The sequence below is a fragment of the Rhinopithecus bieti genome, unplaced genomic scaffold (genome assembly GCF_001698545.2).
Source record: "Rhinopithecus bieti isolate Rb0 unplaced genomic scaffold, ASM169854v2 scaffold_79793, whole genome shotgun sequence".
Taxonomy (NCBI): domain Eukaryota; kingdom Metazoa; phylum Chordata; class Mammalia; order Primates; family Cercopithecidae; genus Rhinopithecus; species Rhinopithecus bieti.
This window is the reverse complement of record NW_016829883.1, coordinates 183,720-200,525: the sequence shown is the minus strand read 5'-3', so window position 1 is coordinate 200,525 and position 16,806 is coordinate 183,720. Positions and strand designations below refer to the sequence as shown.

General features: G+C 47.9%; 1 protein-coding gene across 6 annotated transcripts; it reads left to right on the top strand.

The window, feature by feature from the left end:
* Positions 1-152: 152 nt before the first annotated feature.
* TBC1D21 (TBC1 domain family member 21) lies at positions 153-16,599 on the top strand. Of its 6 annotated transcripts, none has more exons than XR_001883989.1 (11): positions 153-363; positions 7,883-7,986; positions 10,347-10,441; positions 10,977-11,087; positions 11,199-11,299; positions 12,277-12,373; positions 12,693-12,814; positions 13,830-13,988; positions 14,644-14,727; positions 15,138-15,292; positions 16,537-16,599. XR_001883989.1 is itself a non-coding variant. In XM_017865092.1 (11 exons), the coding sequence occupies exons 1-11, from the start codon at positions 304-306 to the stop codon at positions 15,168-15,170; spliced, it is 1,053 nt and encodes a 350-aa protein (XP_017720581.1). In that variant the 5' UTR covers positions 153-303; the 3' UTR covers positions 15,171-15,292. The 6 variants fall into 6 exon arrangements, 5 of the variants coding, with proteins under 5 accessions (XP_017720581.1, XP_017720582.1, XP_017720580.1 ...); XM_017865092.1 differs by lacking the exon at positions 16,537-16,599 and adding an exon at positions 7,638-7,745 and having other exon boundaries at positions 12,714-12,814; XM_017865093.1 differs by lacking the exon at positions 16,537-16,599 and adding an exon at positions 7,638-7,745 and having other exon boundaries at positions 13,830-13,946.
* Positions 16,600-16,806: the final 207 nt, after the last annotated feature.

Genomic DNA, 16,806 nt, shown 5'->3' with positions numbered 1-16,806 from the left:
TTTTTTTTTTTTTTTTTTTTTTTTTTTTTTCGTAACTAGCAGCTTTAATCTCTCCTCTCCTGCTTGTGTCTCATCTCTAAAGGTGGGTGCTCCTGTCTTCCAGGTCATTGTGATGAGGGTTCCGGGGGCCTTGTGACACACCGCTGGCCAGCTCTGTTCCAGTGTGGGAGGTCAGGAGCAGCCAATTCCTCCTGGGAATGCAACCCATCTCCAAAAAGGAAGATCACATTCCTCTGCTGATTAAGCATCACTAGGGCTCCAAGTGAGTTCTGATCAGTGGCTGTTTGGAAGACAGCAGAGGCCATGACCACTCTCTCTCCTGAAAACAGCCTCTCTGCCAGACAGTCAGCCTCCTTCATCCTGGTACGTGTTCTTCATCAGTTCTGAGTGCCTCCCTCCCCAGCCTCTGGTTGACACTGGGACCATTTTCCCCTGCTGGGTGGGAAAAGCTAGAACCCTGAGCTAACATAGAAGGTGAAGTAAGGGCGGTTGTACCTTACTCTTACCATCAGCCCAAGAACAGGACTGAGACATCCAAGCACCCTTTCACCTTCTTTCTAAGCCAGGAAAACGTTCTCCCCATATGTACTATTCTACCTTTATTGAGTTGTGTAGGTTTGCAAGTGCGTCCCTGAAGATGCTGATAGTCATCAGCGCTTTTTGCCAACAATTTTGGTATACGGCCACCAGGTGGCAGTAATGCTTTTGTTAGTAGGTTCTAAACCCAGTTTACAAGATACAGCTATTTATTAGAAGTCGGCTTCAGTCATAAAAATTTTCCACACAGTATTTTTTCAAAATCATAACTAATTACAATAACTTTAACCAATCTCAAATCTCATTAATCAGAGTGATTAAGAGAGTGATACATAAAAATGCAAAATGGACACCCCTGTCCCTGAATTTTAAATGTTATTGCTTTGTTGCAAATTATCACCAGGCATTGCTTTAAATTTTTCTTTATATCCTTCTCATTTCTCTGAGCTTAGAGAAGGCTAATAAAGTAAACTGTCACATAGCATTTATTATATACGATGACTGTTCTAAATGCTTTATTTATAGTCATTCATTCTCATCACAACTCTATGAGGTGAATAATGCTGCTGTCTTCCTTTTATAAATGAGAAAATGGAGCCACAGAGACTTTGTCACTTGCCCACAGTCACACAGCTTGTAAGTGGCTTAACTTGTATTTAGACCCAGACAGGTGGGGTGCAAAAATCAGTATTCTCAAAGTGTGGCACCCAAACCTGCCGCATTAGCACCAACTGGGAAAGAATGCAGACTCTTGGGGCCCAGATCTTCTGAACAAGAAACTTGAGATGAAGCCCAAAGATCTGTGTTTTTTGTAACTCATCCCTCCAGGGGACTCTGATGCACAATTAGCTTTGTGAACCACTGTTTAAAACCATTTTCTTCATCACTGTGCTGTACTGATGATACACCCTCCACACCTGGTTTGGTAATAATTGCTGAAGTGGGGACTCCCTGTTACGGTTGGGAGTGTATCTTGTCCTCAGGTGAACTGGAGTAGAAAAGAGAACCTTGTCCGGGCGCAGTGGCTCACGCCTGTAATTCCAGCACTTTGGGAGGCCAAAGCGGGCGGATCACCTGAGGTCATGAGTGCAAGATCAGCCTGGCCAATATGGTGAAACCCTGTCTCTACTAAAAAACACAAAAAATTAGCCAGGCGTGGTGGTGAGCCCTGTAATCCCAGTTACTTAAGAGACTGAGGTAGGAGAATCTCTTGAACCAAGGAGGTGGAGGTTGCGGTGAGCCGAGATTGTGCCACTGCACTCCAGCCTGGGTGACAGAGCGAGATGCCACCAAAAGAAAAAAAGAAGAAAGAAAGAATAATGAAGAAAGAAGAAGGAAGGAAGGAAGGAAGGAAGGAAGGAAGGAAGGAAGGAAGGAAGGAAGGAAGGAAGTGAAGGAACCTTAAGCAAAGTCAATGACCTTCCCTGGGCTTTATTGGAGGCTCTGTGGCTATGAGTATTCAGAGAAACTTGGCATCAAAACCCTCATAAAAAGTTTTTCTTGTCCTCCAAAGGCTTTCTTATTTTACTGAAAATAAGGGAGAAAAGCCCTAACCCAATGATGCAGTGGGGAGAGATTTATGCCTGAAGCCAAGGCCTCTAGCAGCAGGAAACTTTTAGAGGGGCTGAGCCACTTAGGGCTCCCACTTCTGGTCCCCTTCCCCAGGGGAAGAATGGCCAAGGCTTCCTCAGATTTGCTGCTCTAGAGCTTTAACCTGCCTAGACACACCCTGAAGGTGAGAGATTTCCACAGCTGCTCTATCTAGCACTGTGCTTCCCAGGAGACTAGGAAAGGCACCACTGCAGAGCTGGAGGTAGCCAGCCCCTCGCAAACTGCATACTTCCCCTCCTGGATTACCAGCTCATTATATCCAGTGTATGGGAAAGGGTGTTAATAGGTTCGTTGAGCAAAGAACAGAGGAATATGGGAAGATGAAGGTTGATTTGAGAAGCCACTGTGTTGACAATCTCCATCACGTTAAAATAGCCTAGATACACATTCTCTGATTTCTAGCATAGGCAGGTAAGTGGTGTGCATGTAGACAGGGGGCTTCTAAGTGACATTTCCCCCTTGGCCTTCTACGGGTCAACAGCCTTCTTGTTCTGGTCCTTGGCTTACTAGCAAGTGTCTTAGATAGTCTTTTGGGTGGCCTATAGTTTGCTGAGGTTTGGAGAGATACAGGGAACTGGTGGGTGTAGACAAATGAAGTTTCCTAGAAGGAAGAAGCAGTGACTTTTTATAAACAAATTCAACCATGGCAAAGTAGACAGATGGCCAATTGTTGCAGGTAGAGGTTTAGAAATGCAAAGTCTCTGAATACTCAACAGGTGTCTTCTTATGATGTTTCTAATTATTTCTGCCTTGTTGTGTTGATGCCGTATGTTTTGTTATGGTGCACTGTGCATATTACTTTAATTTCAATATTACCTCTCCATTGTGTTTGACATTTTTTCATACCTTTGTTCGTCGTTTATTTTTTAATCATTGTAGGATATTTGATTTTAAGGTATTTCTTTTGTTCACAGCTTACGTAAGGTACATATTTTTTATTTGAGTGGAAAATCCTTGCCTTTTAATTCCTTTCCACTGCCCCTCCCACCCCCAGCATGGCATTAGGGTTAAGCCTCTGACTTTTGCATCAAACAGCTTTGGGTTCAAACTTCAGCTCTGATACTTTCTGTGCGATCTCAGATATGCTAATTAACCCTCATTGGCTTCAGTTCCCTGATCTGTAAAACAGTGCAAGAACTATACCACCTCATAGATACTTGTGAAGATTAAATGGGTTGATATATATAAAGTGCTTAGAACAGTGTCTGGCACATCATCAATTGCTTTTTAATGTTTAAGCTAATAAGAGAATGTAATGCATTTATTTTCATAATTACTTTGGATTTCTATCATTTTTATGCTTTATACTTTTATTAATTCCTTATTGTTTCCCGTATTGCTTGCTTTTATTTTTTAAAGTGAGTTAGAAGGAAGATGTCCTGTTCCCTTAAATTCCTAATGTTTAAAGTCAAAATAAAGCAATTTCTTTTGACTCCATCCTAATATCTAATAAAAGAAATGAAATCTGTAGTTAAAAACTTTCCCACAAAGAAAACTTTAGCCAGATACTTCGCTGGTTCTACCAAATTTTCAAATAGAAATGATACCAATTCTATAAAACACTCCAGAAAACTTAAAAAAAAAAAAAAAAAAAAAAAAAAAAAAGAAACACATCCCTATCATTCTTATGAGGCCAACATTACCCTGATACCAAAAATTAAAGAATACAAGAAAAGAAACTCATCAGGCAAATGATTCTTGTGAACATGGATGCAAAAATTCTAAATAAAATTTTAGCAAATAGAATCCAACAATGTATAAAAAGCATAGCACATCATCACCAAGTGGGGCTCATCCCAGGAATGCAAGGCTTATTTACCATTCAAAATTATTCAGTGTAATTTGCCATCCTAACAAACTCAAAAACGAAAAGCCGTATGACCATTTCAATAGACACAGAACACTATTTGACAAAATCCAACATCCATTGCTAATTAAAAACTCTCAGCATGCTAGAACGGGAAGGGACTGTCTTCAACCTGATAAAAGGCATCTGTAGGAAGCCTAGAGTTCACATTATACTGAATTGTGAAAGCCTGAATGCCACTCCTCTAAGATTAGGAACAAAGCAAGAATGTCTTCTCTCACCACTTTTATTCAACGTTGCACTTGTATTCTAGCCAGTGCAGTAAAACAAGAAAAAATAAATAAAAGGCATTCATACTTGAAAGGAAGAAGTTAAACTGCCTTTATTCACAGATGAACATGCTCATCTATGTCAAAGTTGACAAATTTTTTCTGCTAAGGTCACAATAGAATTTTTGGCTTTGTGTCCATGCAATCTCTGTTGCAGCTACTCAACTCTGCCATCATAGCATGAATGCAGCCACAGACAAAAATGAATGAGTGGGTGTGGCTGTGTCCTAATAAAACTTTATTTAGAAAAACAGATTGGCGGCCACATTTGACCCATGGATCACAGTTTGCTGACCCCTGGTCTATGTCAAAAATCCCATGGAATCCACAAGAAAACCATTAGGACTAATAAGTGAGTTTTACTAGGTTGCAGGAATACAAGATCGATATATAAAAGTACATTGTAGTTCCATTAGAAATTTTAATTTTAAAATGATGCTTTTTATAGTAGCATCTGAAATATAAAATACTTACGGATAAATTTGACAAAATATATGAATGACGTAGACACTGAAAACTATAAGACACTGCCGAGAGAAATTTTAACAGACCTACATAAACGGAGAAATATACTGTGTTCATGGGTCAGAGGACTCAATAGTGTCATCAGTTCTCCCAAACTGGCTTACAGACTCAATGCAGTCTCCACCAGAATCACAGCTGCCTTTATTATAGAAATGGACAAATTGACTAAAATCCTTATGGAAATGCATTTCTAAAGTTAAAGCATTTCCTTTTATAGTTAAGGATCCCGGGACACAGCCCAGCTTTGCCTGTTCCCTTCTGCTTCCTGCCACATTGCATGCTGAGTGTTGCAGTTTCTGAATGAGTGTAGGTTGGGAGAACATGATGACAGTCAGAGGGGCAGAAAGCTCACTCTGATGAGTGGCAGTGTCTATGCAGGTGGGGAACACATCAGGGCAGACTCTGCTTCCCAGGGTTAGACCCACACCGAGATTTGTAACTTCTTGGCCCATATGTCCTATTTTGGTCCAGATGGCAGGGCATGCACGAGTTATTAAAAAATGTGTTTCTCAATCTATTTCCATCAAACATACAGTTAGTGGAAATTATCCCAATTTGGGGCCTGTGGGCTCTTATTTTTAGTTAACAATGCTGCTTTGCCTTCATTTATTTATGTATTTATTTATTTGAGAAGGAGCCTTGCTCTGTCACCCAGGCTGGAGTACAGTGCCACGATCTTGGTTCACTGCAACCTCTGCCTCCCAGGTTCAAGTGATTCTTCTGCTTCAGCCTCCCGAGTAGCTGGGATTACAGGCACCCCACCACCACACCTGGCTAATTTTTGTATTTTTTTTAGTAGATACGGAGTTTTATCATGTTGGCCAGACAGGTCTCGAACTCCTGACCTCAAGTGATCTGCCTGCTTGGGCCTTCCAAAGTGCTGGGATTACAGGCGTGAGCCACCATGCCTGGTCTGTTTTACCTTCTAATACTTTACTACTCATGTGGTTTGTGGACCAGCAGCATCACCTGTTACTCAGGAGCTTGTTAGAAATGCATCATCTTGGGCCCCACCCCAAACCCTCTGAATCAGAACTTGAACCTGCAGAAGATCCTTAAGTGATTTGTATGCAAATTTAATTTTGAGTCACATATTCAGATGTATACGAATGGGAAGTTGGCAGTGTGTATATTTACCTGTCTCCTCAGCTCTGTCCATCAGCACATCTTTACGTCTGTAATGTGGCATTTCAAGATATTCTTCTCTCCAGTAGAAGGGAATATCCCAGGAAGAAAGAAATCTTCTCTTATTCCAATAGGAACCCTCACTCCTAGTTGTTTTGTTGTCGTTGTTGTTGTTATTATTATTATTATTAGAGACATTATTATTATTATGTGCTCTGTTGCCCAGTCTGGAGTGCAGTGGTATGATCTCAGTTCACTGCAACCTCTGCCTATCGGGTTCACTTAATTCTCCTGCCTCAGCCTCCCGAGTAGCTAGGATTACAGGCATGCACCACCACGCCTGGCTAGTTTTTGTATTTTTAGTAGAGGCAGGGTTTCACCATGTTGCCCAGGCTGGTCTTGAACTGACCTCAAGTGATCCACCTGCCTCGGCCTCCCAAAGTACTGGGATTATAAGCATGAGCCACTGCACCTGACCCTAGTTATTATTTTATAAGCATTTTGAATTACTTTGCATACAGTGCACTCACCTCTCTCCGACACATACACACACACGCACACACACGTCCACATACACATAGCACACAGATATATACAACACACACACACATACACACACACCCTCTTATCAAAAGCAGAAACCATCCCTCATAATGAACCATTTTACATTTCCAGGAAAGGTAAAGTGGAGCTCATAACTGTGTCTAATTAATGCTTATTTTATATTTTCCTATGATCAAAGCAGTATACATTATTATAGAAAATTTTAAAAATACAAGAAAGGCCGGGTGCGGCGGCTAATGCCTGTAATCCCAGCACTTCGGGAGGCTGAGGTAGGTGGATTACCTGAGGCCAAGAGATCAAGACCAGCCTGGCCAACATGGTGAAACACCCTCTCTACTAAAAATACAAAAATTAGTTGGGTGTGGTGGTGCATGTGTGTAGTCCCAGCTACTCAGGAAGCTGAGGCAGGAGAATTGCTTGAACCCGGGAGGTGGAGGTTGCAGTGACCTGAGACCACACCGCTGCACTCCAGCCTGGCAACAGAGTGAGACTGTCTCAAAAAAAACAAAAAAGAAAAGAAAAAGGATAAACAGTACTTATTTCCTATCACTCAAAGATAATCACTGCTGTTTTTAGTTGTGGGGGGGACTTTTTTGTATTTTTTCAGTCTTTTTCTAACAACTTTATAGTAGTCAATGCATTATATATTAGAGTTTATGCGGGGTATTATTATAATACATAACAGACACAATACATAGAGAGGTATTACTATGAATGCCATAGTTGTACTACAGAGTATAGCACATAGAGAAAATGCTAGATACACAATTCTGTATTCTGCTTTTTTCTGTTAACATTTGTATTTTTTCAGATTATTATTCATTCCTTGTAAACAACATTTATATGCCTCAAAATATTCCATTGAGCACATAAACCACAGTTTACTTAACTACCCCCTTATTGCAGAACATTTGGAGTGCTTGCATTTTTCATGTTGGTAAGTAATGTGCAATGAAAATTATTGTGCATACAGGATTTTTTCTATATATTTTCAGTAATGTCCTCAAGATAGATTTCCAGAAGTAAGTCAGGCTGTGCGCTTTGATTCATATCGCAAAGTCCAGAACATATTATTTAAAATCACACTTAAAAGCTGAAGGCTCCTAACATAAGGTGGAACTGGTTGCTGCTTTTGCCAGGTAAAGAGAAAACCACCTATTGACAAGACAGAATGGGACAGCTTCTTTGATGAGAACGGCCACTTGGCCAAGTCACGGGACTTCATTTGTGTTAACATCCTGGAAAGGGTGGGTCCCCAAGCTACCCTTGGCCTTGCCCTGGAACTGGGAGCATGGATGGGCAGGGGGCAGGTGTGGTGTTGGATGAAGCCCTTTCGGTAGGCATCGAAGAGCCCATGACCCCTACCTCCCACCCCCCACCCCAGGGTCTGCACCCCTTCGTGAGGACTGAAGCCTGGAAATTCCTCACGGGCTACTTCTCATGGCAGAGTTCCCAGGATGAGCGGCTCACGGTGGACAGCATGAGGAGGTAGAACACTCCAGACCCTGTTGGGATGGGAGGGGGCCTGCAGGTGGCAGGTGCTGCCTCCCCAGCATGCAGACTGTCTTCTGCCCCCATGCAACTTCTCATTCCGAGAGGAACCCCATGCCTCCTGACCCAGGCACAGCACACAGGAGGTGCGGCCAGTTCATGCCAATGCCTTCTCTCCCTGAGCTCCATTTACCAGCCTACTAACTGCCAGGCATGGGCTTGGTCCCAGCCACTCCTCCCACCCCTGGGCCCCCAAGTCCCATCCTTTCCTAGGGTCTATGCATTCTCCCTCTGAAGCAGCCTTTGAACACAGTCTGCCACCAGCTTCCCTGGGTGCCACCCCAACTCCACCTCCTCCCTGTCCCCTATGGCTGAGCTGCCTCCTGGGTCTAGTCTCCCCACTCCCCGCCTGTGTCCAGTGTTTCCTCCCAGTGCCCAGGGGGAAGGTACAAAACCCAGTATGGGCAGCCTGTGTCCTTAGATGAAACACTCCCAGTGGTATAATTGGTAACGTTTCAAATAGCACATCTCTTCCAAAACCTTCCGGATCCTATCTCCACATGGCACACTATCCCAGAGCCTGACATTCCAACCACACTGACAGCCTCACTGACTCCTCATTTGCCCGCTCCTGCCCCACCCCTGCCCCAGCACAGACCACATTTGCACTCTCCTCTGTCCTTGGTTCACCCTTTCTCCTCCCTCCACAATGGATTTCTATCATCTGCCTATCAAAAGCCCACCCTTCCTTCAAGGCCCATATCCCACAGTGCACCTCCTCCAAGCAACCCTCCCAGATCTCCCAAGGGAGCCAGGGATGAGGCACTTTGGTTCAGTGGACAATACACTAGCTTTGAACTTGGACTGTCTTGGATTTGGAAACTGGGTTCAAATTTCAGCACTCTGATTTACACGCTGGGTGAACTTGCCCAAGAACTTCAGTGCTGAAGTCTCAGTCTCCTCCTTCATAAAATTCGGGTTACAGTTTATTTCACAGAGTGGTTGTAGGGGCTGAATCAGATAATACAGGTAAGGCACCTTGCACAGGGGAGGAATGAGTAGCTTTTATGATTTTGACAGGAATGCTCCCTCCCTAAAGCCAGAGGCCCTTGACTTGCACTTCCATGACCCTGGGCACTTGGTTCCACAGTAGTGAGACTGGAGCCTGTGTCTTCCCTCCCAGGTTGAATACAAACAAGGGCAGAGGCTGCCGCCAGTTTGCCTTTGTCTTGGGCCCTCTCCTGACCTTGCCTGTCCATGGGAGGTCTCCGTACACACTGACTGAGTCAGACTGACTTCACTGCTGAATATCTTCCCATCAGAGGAACGGACTCCTTTGGATTGTGGCTGCATCACGGTGTAGCCTGAAGTGGACTCACTGGTCTGGGAGCCTGAAGCAGGAGCTAGGCCCAGCCCCAAGGGAGCATCCAGACAGGATGTGGAAAAGATTCACACGGGGGCCAGTCAGAGTGACCGAGGGTGGGACAGGGGTGTGAGGGCCGGGCTGGGGAGCTCAGAGAGGCTCGGGAGCTCTGACAAGAGCCCACCTGTGTTGATTTCCTGAGGCTGCCTTAGCAAGTACCACACACTGGGTGACTTCCGACAACAGAAACCTGTCCTCTCACAGTTCTGGAGCTGGAAGCCCAAAATCAAGGTGTTGGCTCCTTCCAAAGGCTCTAGGGTAGAACCCTTCCTTACCTCCCAGCCTCTGGTGGCTCCCAGTGTTCCTCGGGGGGTGTGCCTCACTCCATTCCCTGTCCCGGTGGTCGTGAGGCCTTCTCCTCTCTGTGTGTTATAAGAACACATGTCATTGGATTTGGGGTCCACCTGGAAAGTCTTAATTTAGGATCTCATCTGGAGATTCTCAGCTTAATCACATCTGCAAAGACTCTTTTCCCCATATGGTTACATTCACAGGTCCTAGGGGTCAGGACATGGATATGTTTTTTTGGAGGCCACCAAGCAGCCAGCGATACCAACTAATCATATTCTAATAATGAGGACAAAACACCACCTCACTCAGCACTTCCAATTCTTAGGCACAGGTGCCAGTATTATGCCCATTCTACAGATGGGGAAACTGAGGCTTAGAGATGGAAAACGATGTCCCCAAGGCTTGCCCCCAGTGGCAGACACCCAGTTATTAAGGTGTAGAGCCAGGATTCAGGTGCAGCGTTTGGAGTACAGAGCCCAGGAGGTTAAACCGTCTCCATTCTGCACTCCAGGTGCACGTTGGAGGACAGTTAGGGTGGCACAGGTTGAGATGAGGGAGAGCATCACAGGTAGCTGCAGCTATTCGTTCTCCACTTATCAAAAGGGGAAAGCCACCTTGTTCAGCCTCAGTTCTGTTCTCACAGGAAGAACTACAAGGCCTTATGCCAAATGTATGAGAAGATTCAGCCCCTTCTGGAAAACCTGCACCGGAACTTCATAGAGACTCGCAATAACATTGGTGAGCAAAGTGGGGTGGAAAGGGCTGGGCAGAGGGAGGGCTTGAAGCCAACTCTGCCCCCTTCTCAGTCACTTCCAGGAAGGCATGGCTCCAGGATCCTGGGAGTTGCTTTGACTTGTGCCTGGAGTTTTGCCAGCTGAACCTTGGTTAATCCACCCCACCAGTCTCTCCTGTGTGGCCCTAGATGCCCCATACCATGTTTCCCTGGGTGCATGATGTTCCTGCTGCCTGGTCTTCCTCTCTCCTTTCTTTGGCTTTGAATGAGGTTGGATTTGAACTGGACAGAGAGGAAGGGTGGAGGAGGACATTCCTGGCCGAGGGTATGGCCTCATCAAAGGGTTAGAGGTGGGAAGAAACACAGACAGCTCAGGGTGTGGTGAAGAACTGAGCCTGGCAGGGGCTGATGTACCTTTCACAGCTCCCTCTCCCTCTAGAATGTCCTAGGGCCTGCCCATTGGGGTAGGGGAAGAAACTCACCCATAGACCTGCTGGATGTGATCTGGTGCCACCCACTTGCCCCTTGCTTCCAACCTAGCACGTGACATTCAGAAACTCTATGACAAAGACCCCCTGGGCAACGTCCTCATCGACAAGAAGAGGCTAGAGAAGATCCTGCTCCTGAGTTACGTCTGCAACACGCAGGCAGGTGAGACTCAGCCTCCCCTTGTCAATGCCCTCCCGGGACCTGGCCCAGCCTAAGCCAAGGGTGCAGGCCCTCCCACCCAGCCCCTCCTCCCCAACCCCCTCTTTGCCACAGAGTACCAGCAGGGCTTCCATGAGATGGTGATGCTCTTCCAGCTGATGGTGGAGCACGACCACGAAACCTTCTGGCTTTTCCAGTTCTTCCTGCAGAAAACGGTGAGGGCAAGGCCTGAGCTCAGGGACGCCCCTCTCCACCCGCCACTACTCCCCAAACAACTTCTTGAGGCTGGGCAGGCATTGGCAGCCCCAGCCATTCCCTCCAACCCCAACCATTCCCTCCAGTCTTCTGGGTCTCAGAGGAGCCTGGGAGGGTGATGCTAAACCCAGTGGTTCAAAGTAGTGGTGGTGGGGAGGCATTGAAGTGGAGAAGGGGAATGGAGCAAAGCTCTGGGTCCACCTCTCAACAAACCTTGAAAGAGCATGAATCTGCCAGGCCCAAGGATGGTGCCCTCTCCTGGCATTTTCTTCCCCAAGCACGGCTCTCCTCCCTCCTCACCTCTCCTACCTCAATGGCTCCCTGTGGCCTCCAGAATAAAATCCAATAACCTTAGCCAGTTATTCAAGGCTGTTCCCTTCACATAACCTGAATTCCAGGCACACCAGGAGACTCAGTAGTCCCCAGGAACTCCCTCACAGTCCAAGTTGAGGGGTTCTGAAGGTGCAGCTCCCTGGAACACCTCCCTGGAAAGCCTTTCCTCATGATCTGTGAGAGGCTGCCCAGAACCCTCCCTCATCCCTCCCTCCACCCCACCATCCCTGCAAATGTGCTTGCTGCCTTTCCCTTGTCCCAGTTGGCTCTGCCCCAACACTATTGTGTGAGAGAAGAACTGGGCAACTGGGCTCACTAGACTGTGAGCCACAGTTGAGAATCTCTACTACACACACACACACACACACACACTCTACACAGCCACCCAGAGGTGCACAACATATACAGACAAACTTGCATACACAAATCACAGTCACAGACATAGATATGTGCACACACACACACAGACTCGTAGAGACATGGGGGCCCAGCACACAGATAGACACACGGAGCCTCCAGAAGTGAAGCTGGGGGAAGCAGAGTTGACTCTTACAGTGCCCTGAGGCCGAGGAGGACTCGGTCTGTCTCCCACCGTTGTGTGCAGGAACACAGCTGTGTCATCAACATTGGCGTGGGCAAGAACCTAGACATGCTCAGCACCCTGATCACCTTCCTGGACCCCATGTTTGCTGAGCACCTAAGTGAGTGGTTCCCACCTCCTGCCACCTCACCCACCCCCCAGGGTAGGCATGGGAGAGGGGCTGAGACCCAACTGTCAGTCCCTAATCATGGGGGGCTGGAGAGCAGCAGAGTCATTTGATTGCCTCTCCAGGCCCTGGGAAGAGGGTTATCTGGATGGGGTTGGAGTCTGGACAGTTGAAAGTTGACTCTAAACCATCTCCCAGGGCAACTGGAAAAGGGGCAGCAAGCTTTTTGTATTTCCCAAGTGTTTTGCAGGCTCCACAGTTTGGCCTCATCTGCATGTGTTTGCTGCATCATGTGTGTTTTCCCTGACTACAGCCTCGGCTTCTGTCCCCACAGAAGGGAAGGGTGCAGGAGCTGTGCAGTCCCTCTTCCCCTGGTTCTGCTTCTGCTTCCAGCGTGCCTTCAAGTCCTTTGATGACGTCTGGAGGCTCTGGGAGGTGAGGTGCCCAACTGGGGATCATCAGGCTGGGCTCCACCCCTCGGGCAGAGTGGAAGCTGCAAGTCTTCCTTGCGTCCCCCTTTCCTTCTGGCTTGGATGGAGTTCAGTATTTTGGGGTTTTGTTGGGTCAGCAACCCTGATCCCATCTTGCTGGAGGAAGCTGGAGCATCACTTTGTCCATATGTTCATTTAACACAAAGGCCTCACTGGCTGTGCCTTCTGTGGGCAGTTGACACAGGAGGGCCCTCTGGCCTGTGTGGTGGGAGCCTGGGCCTGCAGCTCCACTTCCCTGCTTCCCTGCCCAGGTGGCCTCCCCACGCTTCCACTTCCCCAGCTGTCCCCCCAGCCCCGGCCTTCCCCTTCCCCAGAGTGCTGCTCCTGTGAAACTCTCTCACAGAAGGTGGGTCCCCAAGGATACCTGTAGTCCTGTGACCACAATCCCCAGGGCCATCAGCAGATGAATCCCCTGAGGAATGCCACGCCCACCCATCACTGCCCTCTCATGGCTGCTGCTGCCTGCAGAGTCCAGCCCAATCATCCACCTGACATGTAGGGTCCCACAGATCTATTCCCACCTGCCTGTCCCTCCCTCTTGGCTGGCTGGTCTCCATGCCCAAGTCCATGACCACACCCAGGCCTTTGGTGACACCCTTGGGTCATTTAATTCCCATTAACCCTTGCTTGCCAAAACCCCACTCAAATTCGACAGTTTCCTAGTGTCTCCCACCCCTCATTGCCTCCCTCCCCTTCCTCTATCTAATGAATTCCCTGAAGCCTCGATCTCTGAATCCCCCAGGAGACAGCACAATGCCTAGAGCCAGGGGTACCTGTGAGCACATGCCTGAGTGAATGGATGAGTGAGTGAATGAAGGAAGGAATGAATGAATGAGCAAGTCAGCAGCAAGACCCAGGAATGGCTGACCCGGGGCATGTGGTTGGTGGGTACCTCACCATCCTCAGGGCATCTGCAGTCTCAGGCCACAGGGCCCAGACTGAGACGCCCTGACCCACAGGTTCTGCTGACGGGGAAGCCCTGCAGGAACTTCCAGGTGCTGGTGGCCTACAGCATGCTACAGATGGTGCGGGAGCAGGTGCTGCAGGAAAGCATGGGTGGGGACGACATCCTCCTGGTGAGAGCACCCTCGGGCAAGCCACCAGCCCAGCTCCTGGAGGTTCTGACTCCCCACCCCACCCCAGCTGCAAGACCGGGGCTCATGGGGTGCTGGGTACCAGTGCCACCTTTTTCCCCCAGGCAGGAAGGGCAATGAGAGCTAAGGTATGGATTACTGTACTAAGGGCTTTTAATAGACTAGCTCATTTAAGCCTCACCACAAGCCTGACACAGAGAGGCTATAACCATCGTCATCACTCCTAGTTAACATATGAGGAAATGGAGGCCTTGAACACTCCCTAACCATTAAGCTCTACCATCTCGCAGTCAACCCCGTGGCCCTGGGATATTCCTGAAGCAGAAGGACCTAGGGTTTTCCACCATTTTAAAAAAGCTACTAAAGTCTTTGCTGGAAGAAACAAATCTTAGGTGGCACCCCAAATATAAACCAAGTCCTCCTTCGAAGCCCCTAAGACACTTGGTGGAACCCCAGGACTCCCTAGAGCCTAACATGAAGGCTAACATTTACCATTGCCCCCAAATATCAAATTTTAGGCATTGAGCCAAGCAGGCTAGGGAGAGGTCAGGTGGTCCCCAGCGACTGCTGTGAGCAGCATCCTTCTTCCCTGGGTGCTGCAGGCAGCTGCCTGTGCCCAAGAGTGCAGGGAGACATTTGCCCCAGCCCCACCTGCAACAGCTCCCACACTCCTGCGCAGGCCTGCAACAACCTCATTGACCTTGATGCTGATGAGCTGATTTCCGCTGCCTGCGTGGTTTATGCTGAGCTCATCCAGAAGGATGTAAGTTGCCCCAGTGATTTGTCCTCTTCCTCCTCCTTCTCCTCCTCCTCCTCCTTCTCCTCCTCCTCCTCCTCCTCCTTCTCCTTCTCCTCCAAGGAGCCTACCCTGATCTCCCAAACACAGCCCATGGCAGGCACATTCAACTTCAGAGACACAGACTGTGCCGCGTTCTGTACCACCAACCCACGCATGTTGCTCCTCAAGGTCTTCTTTCTGTTTGCACATGTAGCTCCTTCCTCCCTGAGCAGGCTGTGCTACTTGATAGCATGGCCTTCATCCCCCGCATTCCCTGTGTCCATCCCAGTGGGTCTGGGCACCCAGGGGCTCAGGAGAATGTCGCTGCTTAGAAGAACTGAAGAATGAAAGTGACAGACCAATGTCTGTGTACCTCCCACCTGCCTCCTCCCTAGGTTCCTCAGACATTAAAGGATTTCTTCCTCTGAGGACACCAAAGCCCACAGTGGACCGATGCCCTCGATGGGCAGGATGAAGATCAGGGGCACCGGAGTGAGGGAGTACATAAAACAGCTGCAATATAAACAGTCCTCTGGAACAATGGTTTGTGGTGGGTGTTATGTCTTCTTTGACCTTAGGGGCTGGGACGCACGTGAGGGTTGAGACAGGGTCGTAGGATAGGAAGAGAGGCTAGCTGGCTAAGAGACACGTTCTGAGGTTAGGGAGGGTGCTTACTGGAACAGACTGGGTCAGTCGCTCCTCCCTAGGTGAGGGTTTTCCAAGGCTGCGGTGGATCCACATCTGGAAACAAATGGTTAGAGTAAAACCAACTCTGAGAGATTTCCAGACCCCCGTGGAAGACAAAATTGAGCACATTTAATAAAGATTAATTCATCTGGACTCAGGTCCTGAGAGGAAGGCTGGTCCTGGGACTCTGACCCCACCCCCACTGCTCCCCTGAGTCCCCCCATATCAGTCGCACAATGAAGTCATTTTTTCCAGAGATTCCCTGCTAGTCTGTGGAAGGGGCTGGCCTGGAAGGGAGAAATATCTGACCAGCAGGCAATTCCCTTCCTGGTTTCAAAGCCTCCCTCATAGTTGTGCCTTCATTTATCAGCCTGTAAATGTGTCCTCAAGCTACATTTTATTTTCCAGCCTTGATCAATCTTTTTTGAGAATGCACTCTGTCCTTGGCCAGGCAGTCAGTTGCTCCGTGAGGAAAAGGTGCATCACACCTGCTCCCCCGGGCTATGCCACAGCCCTGAGCCCCTGCCCGGCCTTCCCCATGCTCTGGCTGGCCCCTCTGAGGGAAGACATGTAGATGGGCCAGAGAGGCTGAAATTGCAGAAGGTTTGGGGCTGACTGTGTGCCCCCAGAGCTGCTCAGCAACACACACACACACACACATAAACGCACACACATACACACTGCCCTGCCCAGTGACTGTAAGTTTTCAGGAGGGCTGACATTACACACGGGCGGGAGGGATACCTTGTTTTTGCTGTGAACTGGTCCTTAGAGGTAAGGCATGACCATCCCTCTCACTCTTCAGCCAACTGCCCCTCCCTCTGCTCCCATCCTGGCACTCTTAGTGACCATCACTCCAAAGCCATTATGTCCCCAGTGAGTGCTTGGTCTCCTTCCCCTCAGGTGACAGTCTCCCACCCAGGACCGGCTCTGAGTCTGTTAGCGGCTATATCTTTGCTGGAAGGTCAGGGAGGAATGCTGAAGAATGAGGGACTGTCCCCCCAGCAACATCTTCTCTGTATGGCTAAAGAGCTTGTGTTTGCTGGGCAGGAAGGCACATGGGTAAATTCATATACTACACTTCTCCTTTGCTTTTATGTTCCTAAGGCAGTTTATTTAAATAAGGGTTCCTGCATGAAAGACAGTTCTCCAAGGATGAAGCTGTGTTTGCATTTTGCCAGAGAGGCAGAGAACCAGAGTGAAAGACATCTTGCTGAGCTAGTTTTGGCCTTGGGAAGAGAAGAATCAATAGAAACATCAAATGAACATTTTCTAATGCTTCTTTTAGACTGGTGACTTTAGATGGCCGATTATTTTTTGTTGGGACCTACACGCAATGCCAAACATCTATTTTAAAACAAAAATTTAAGAACTCAC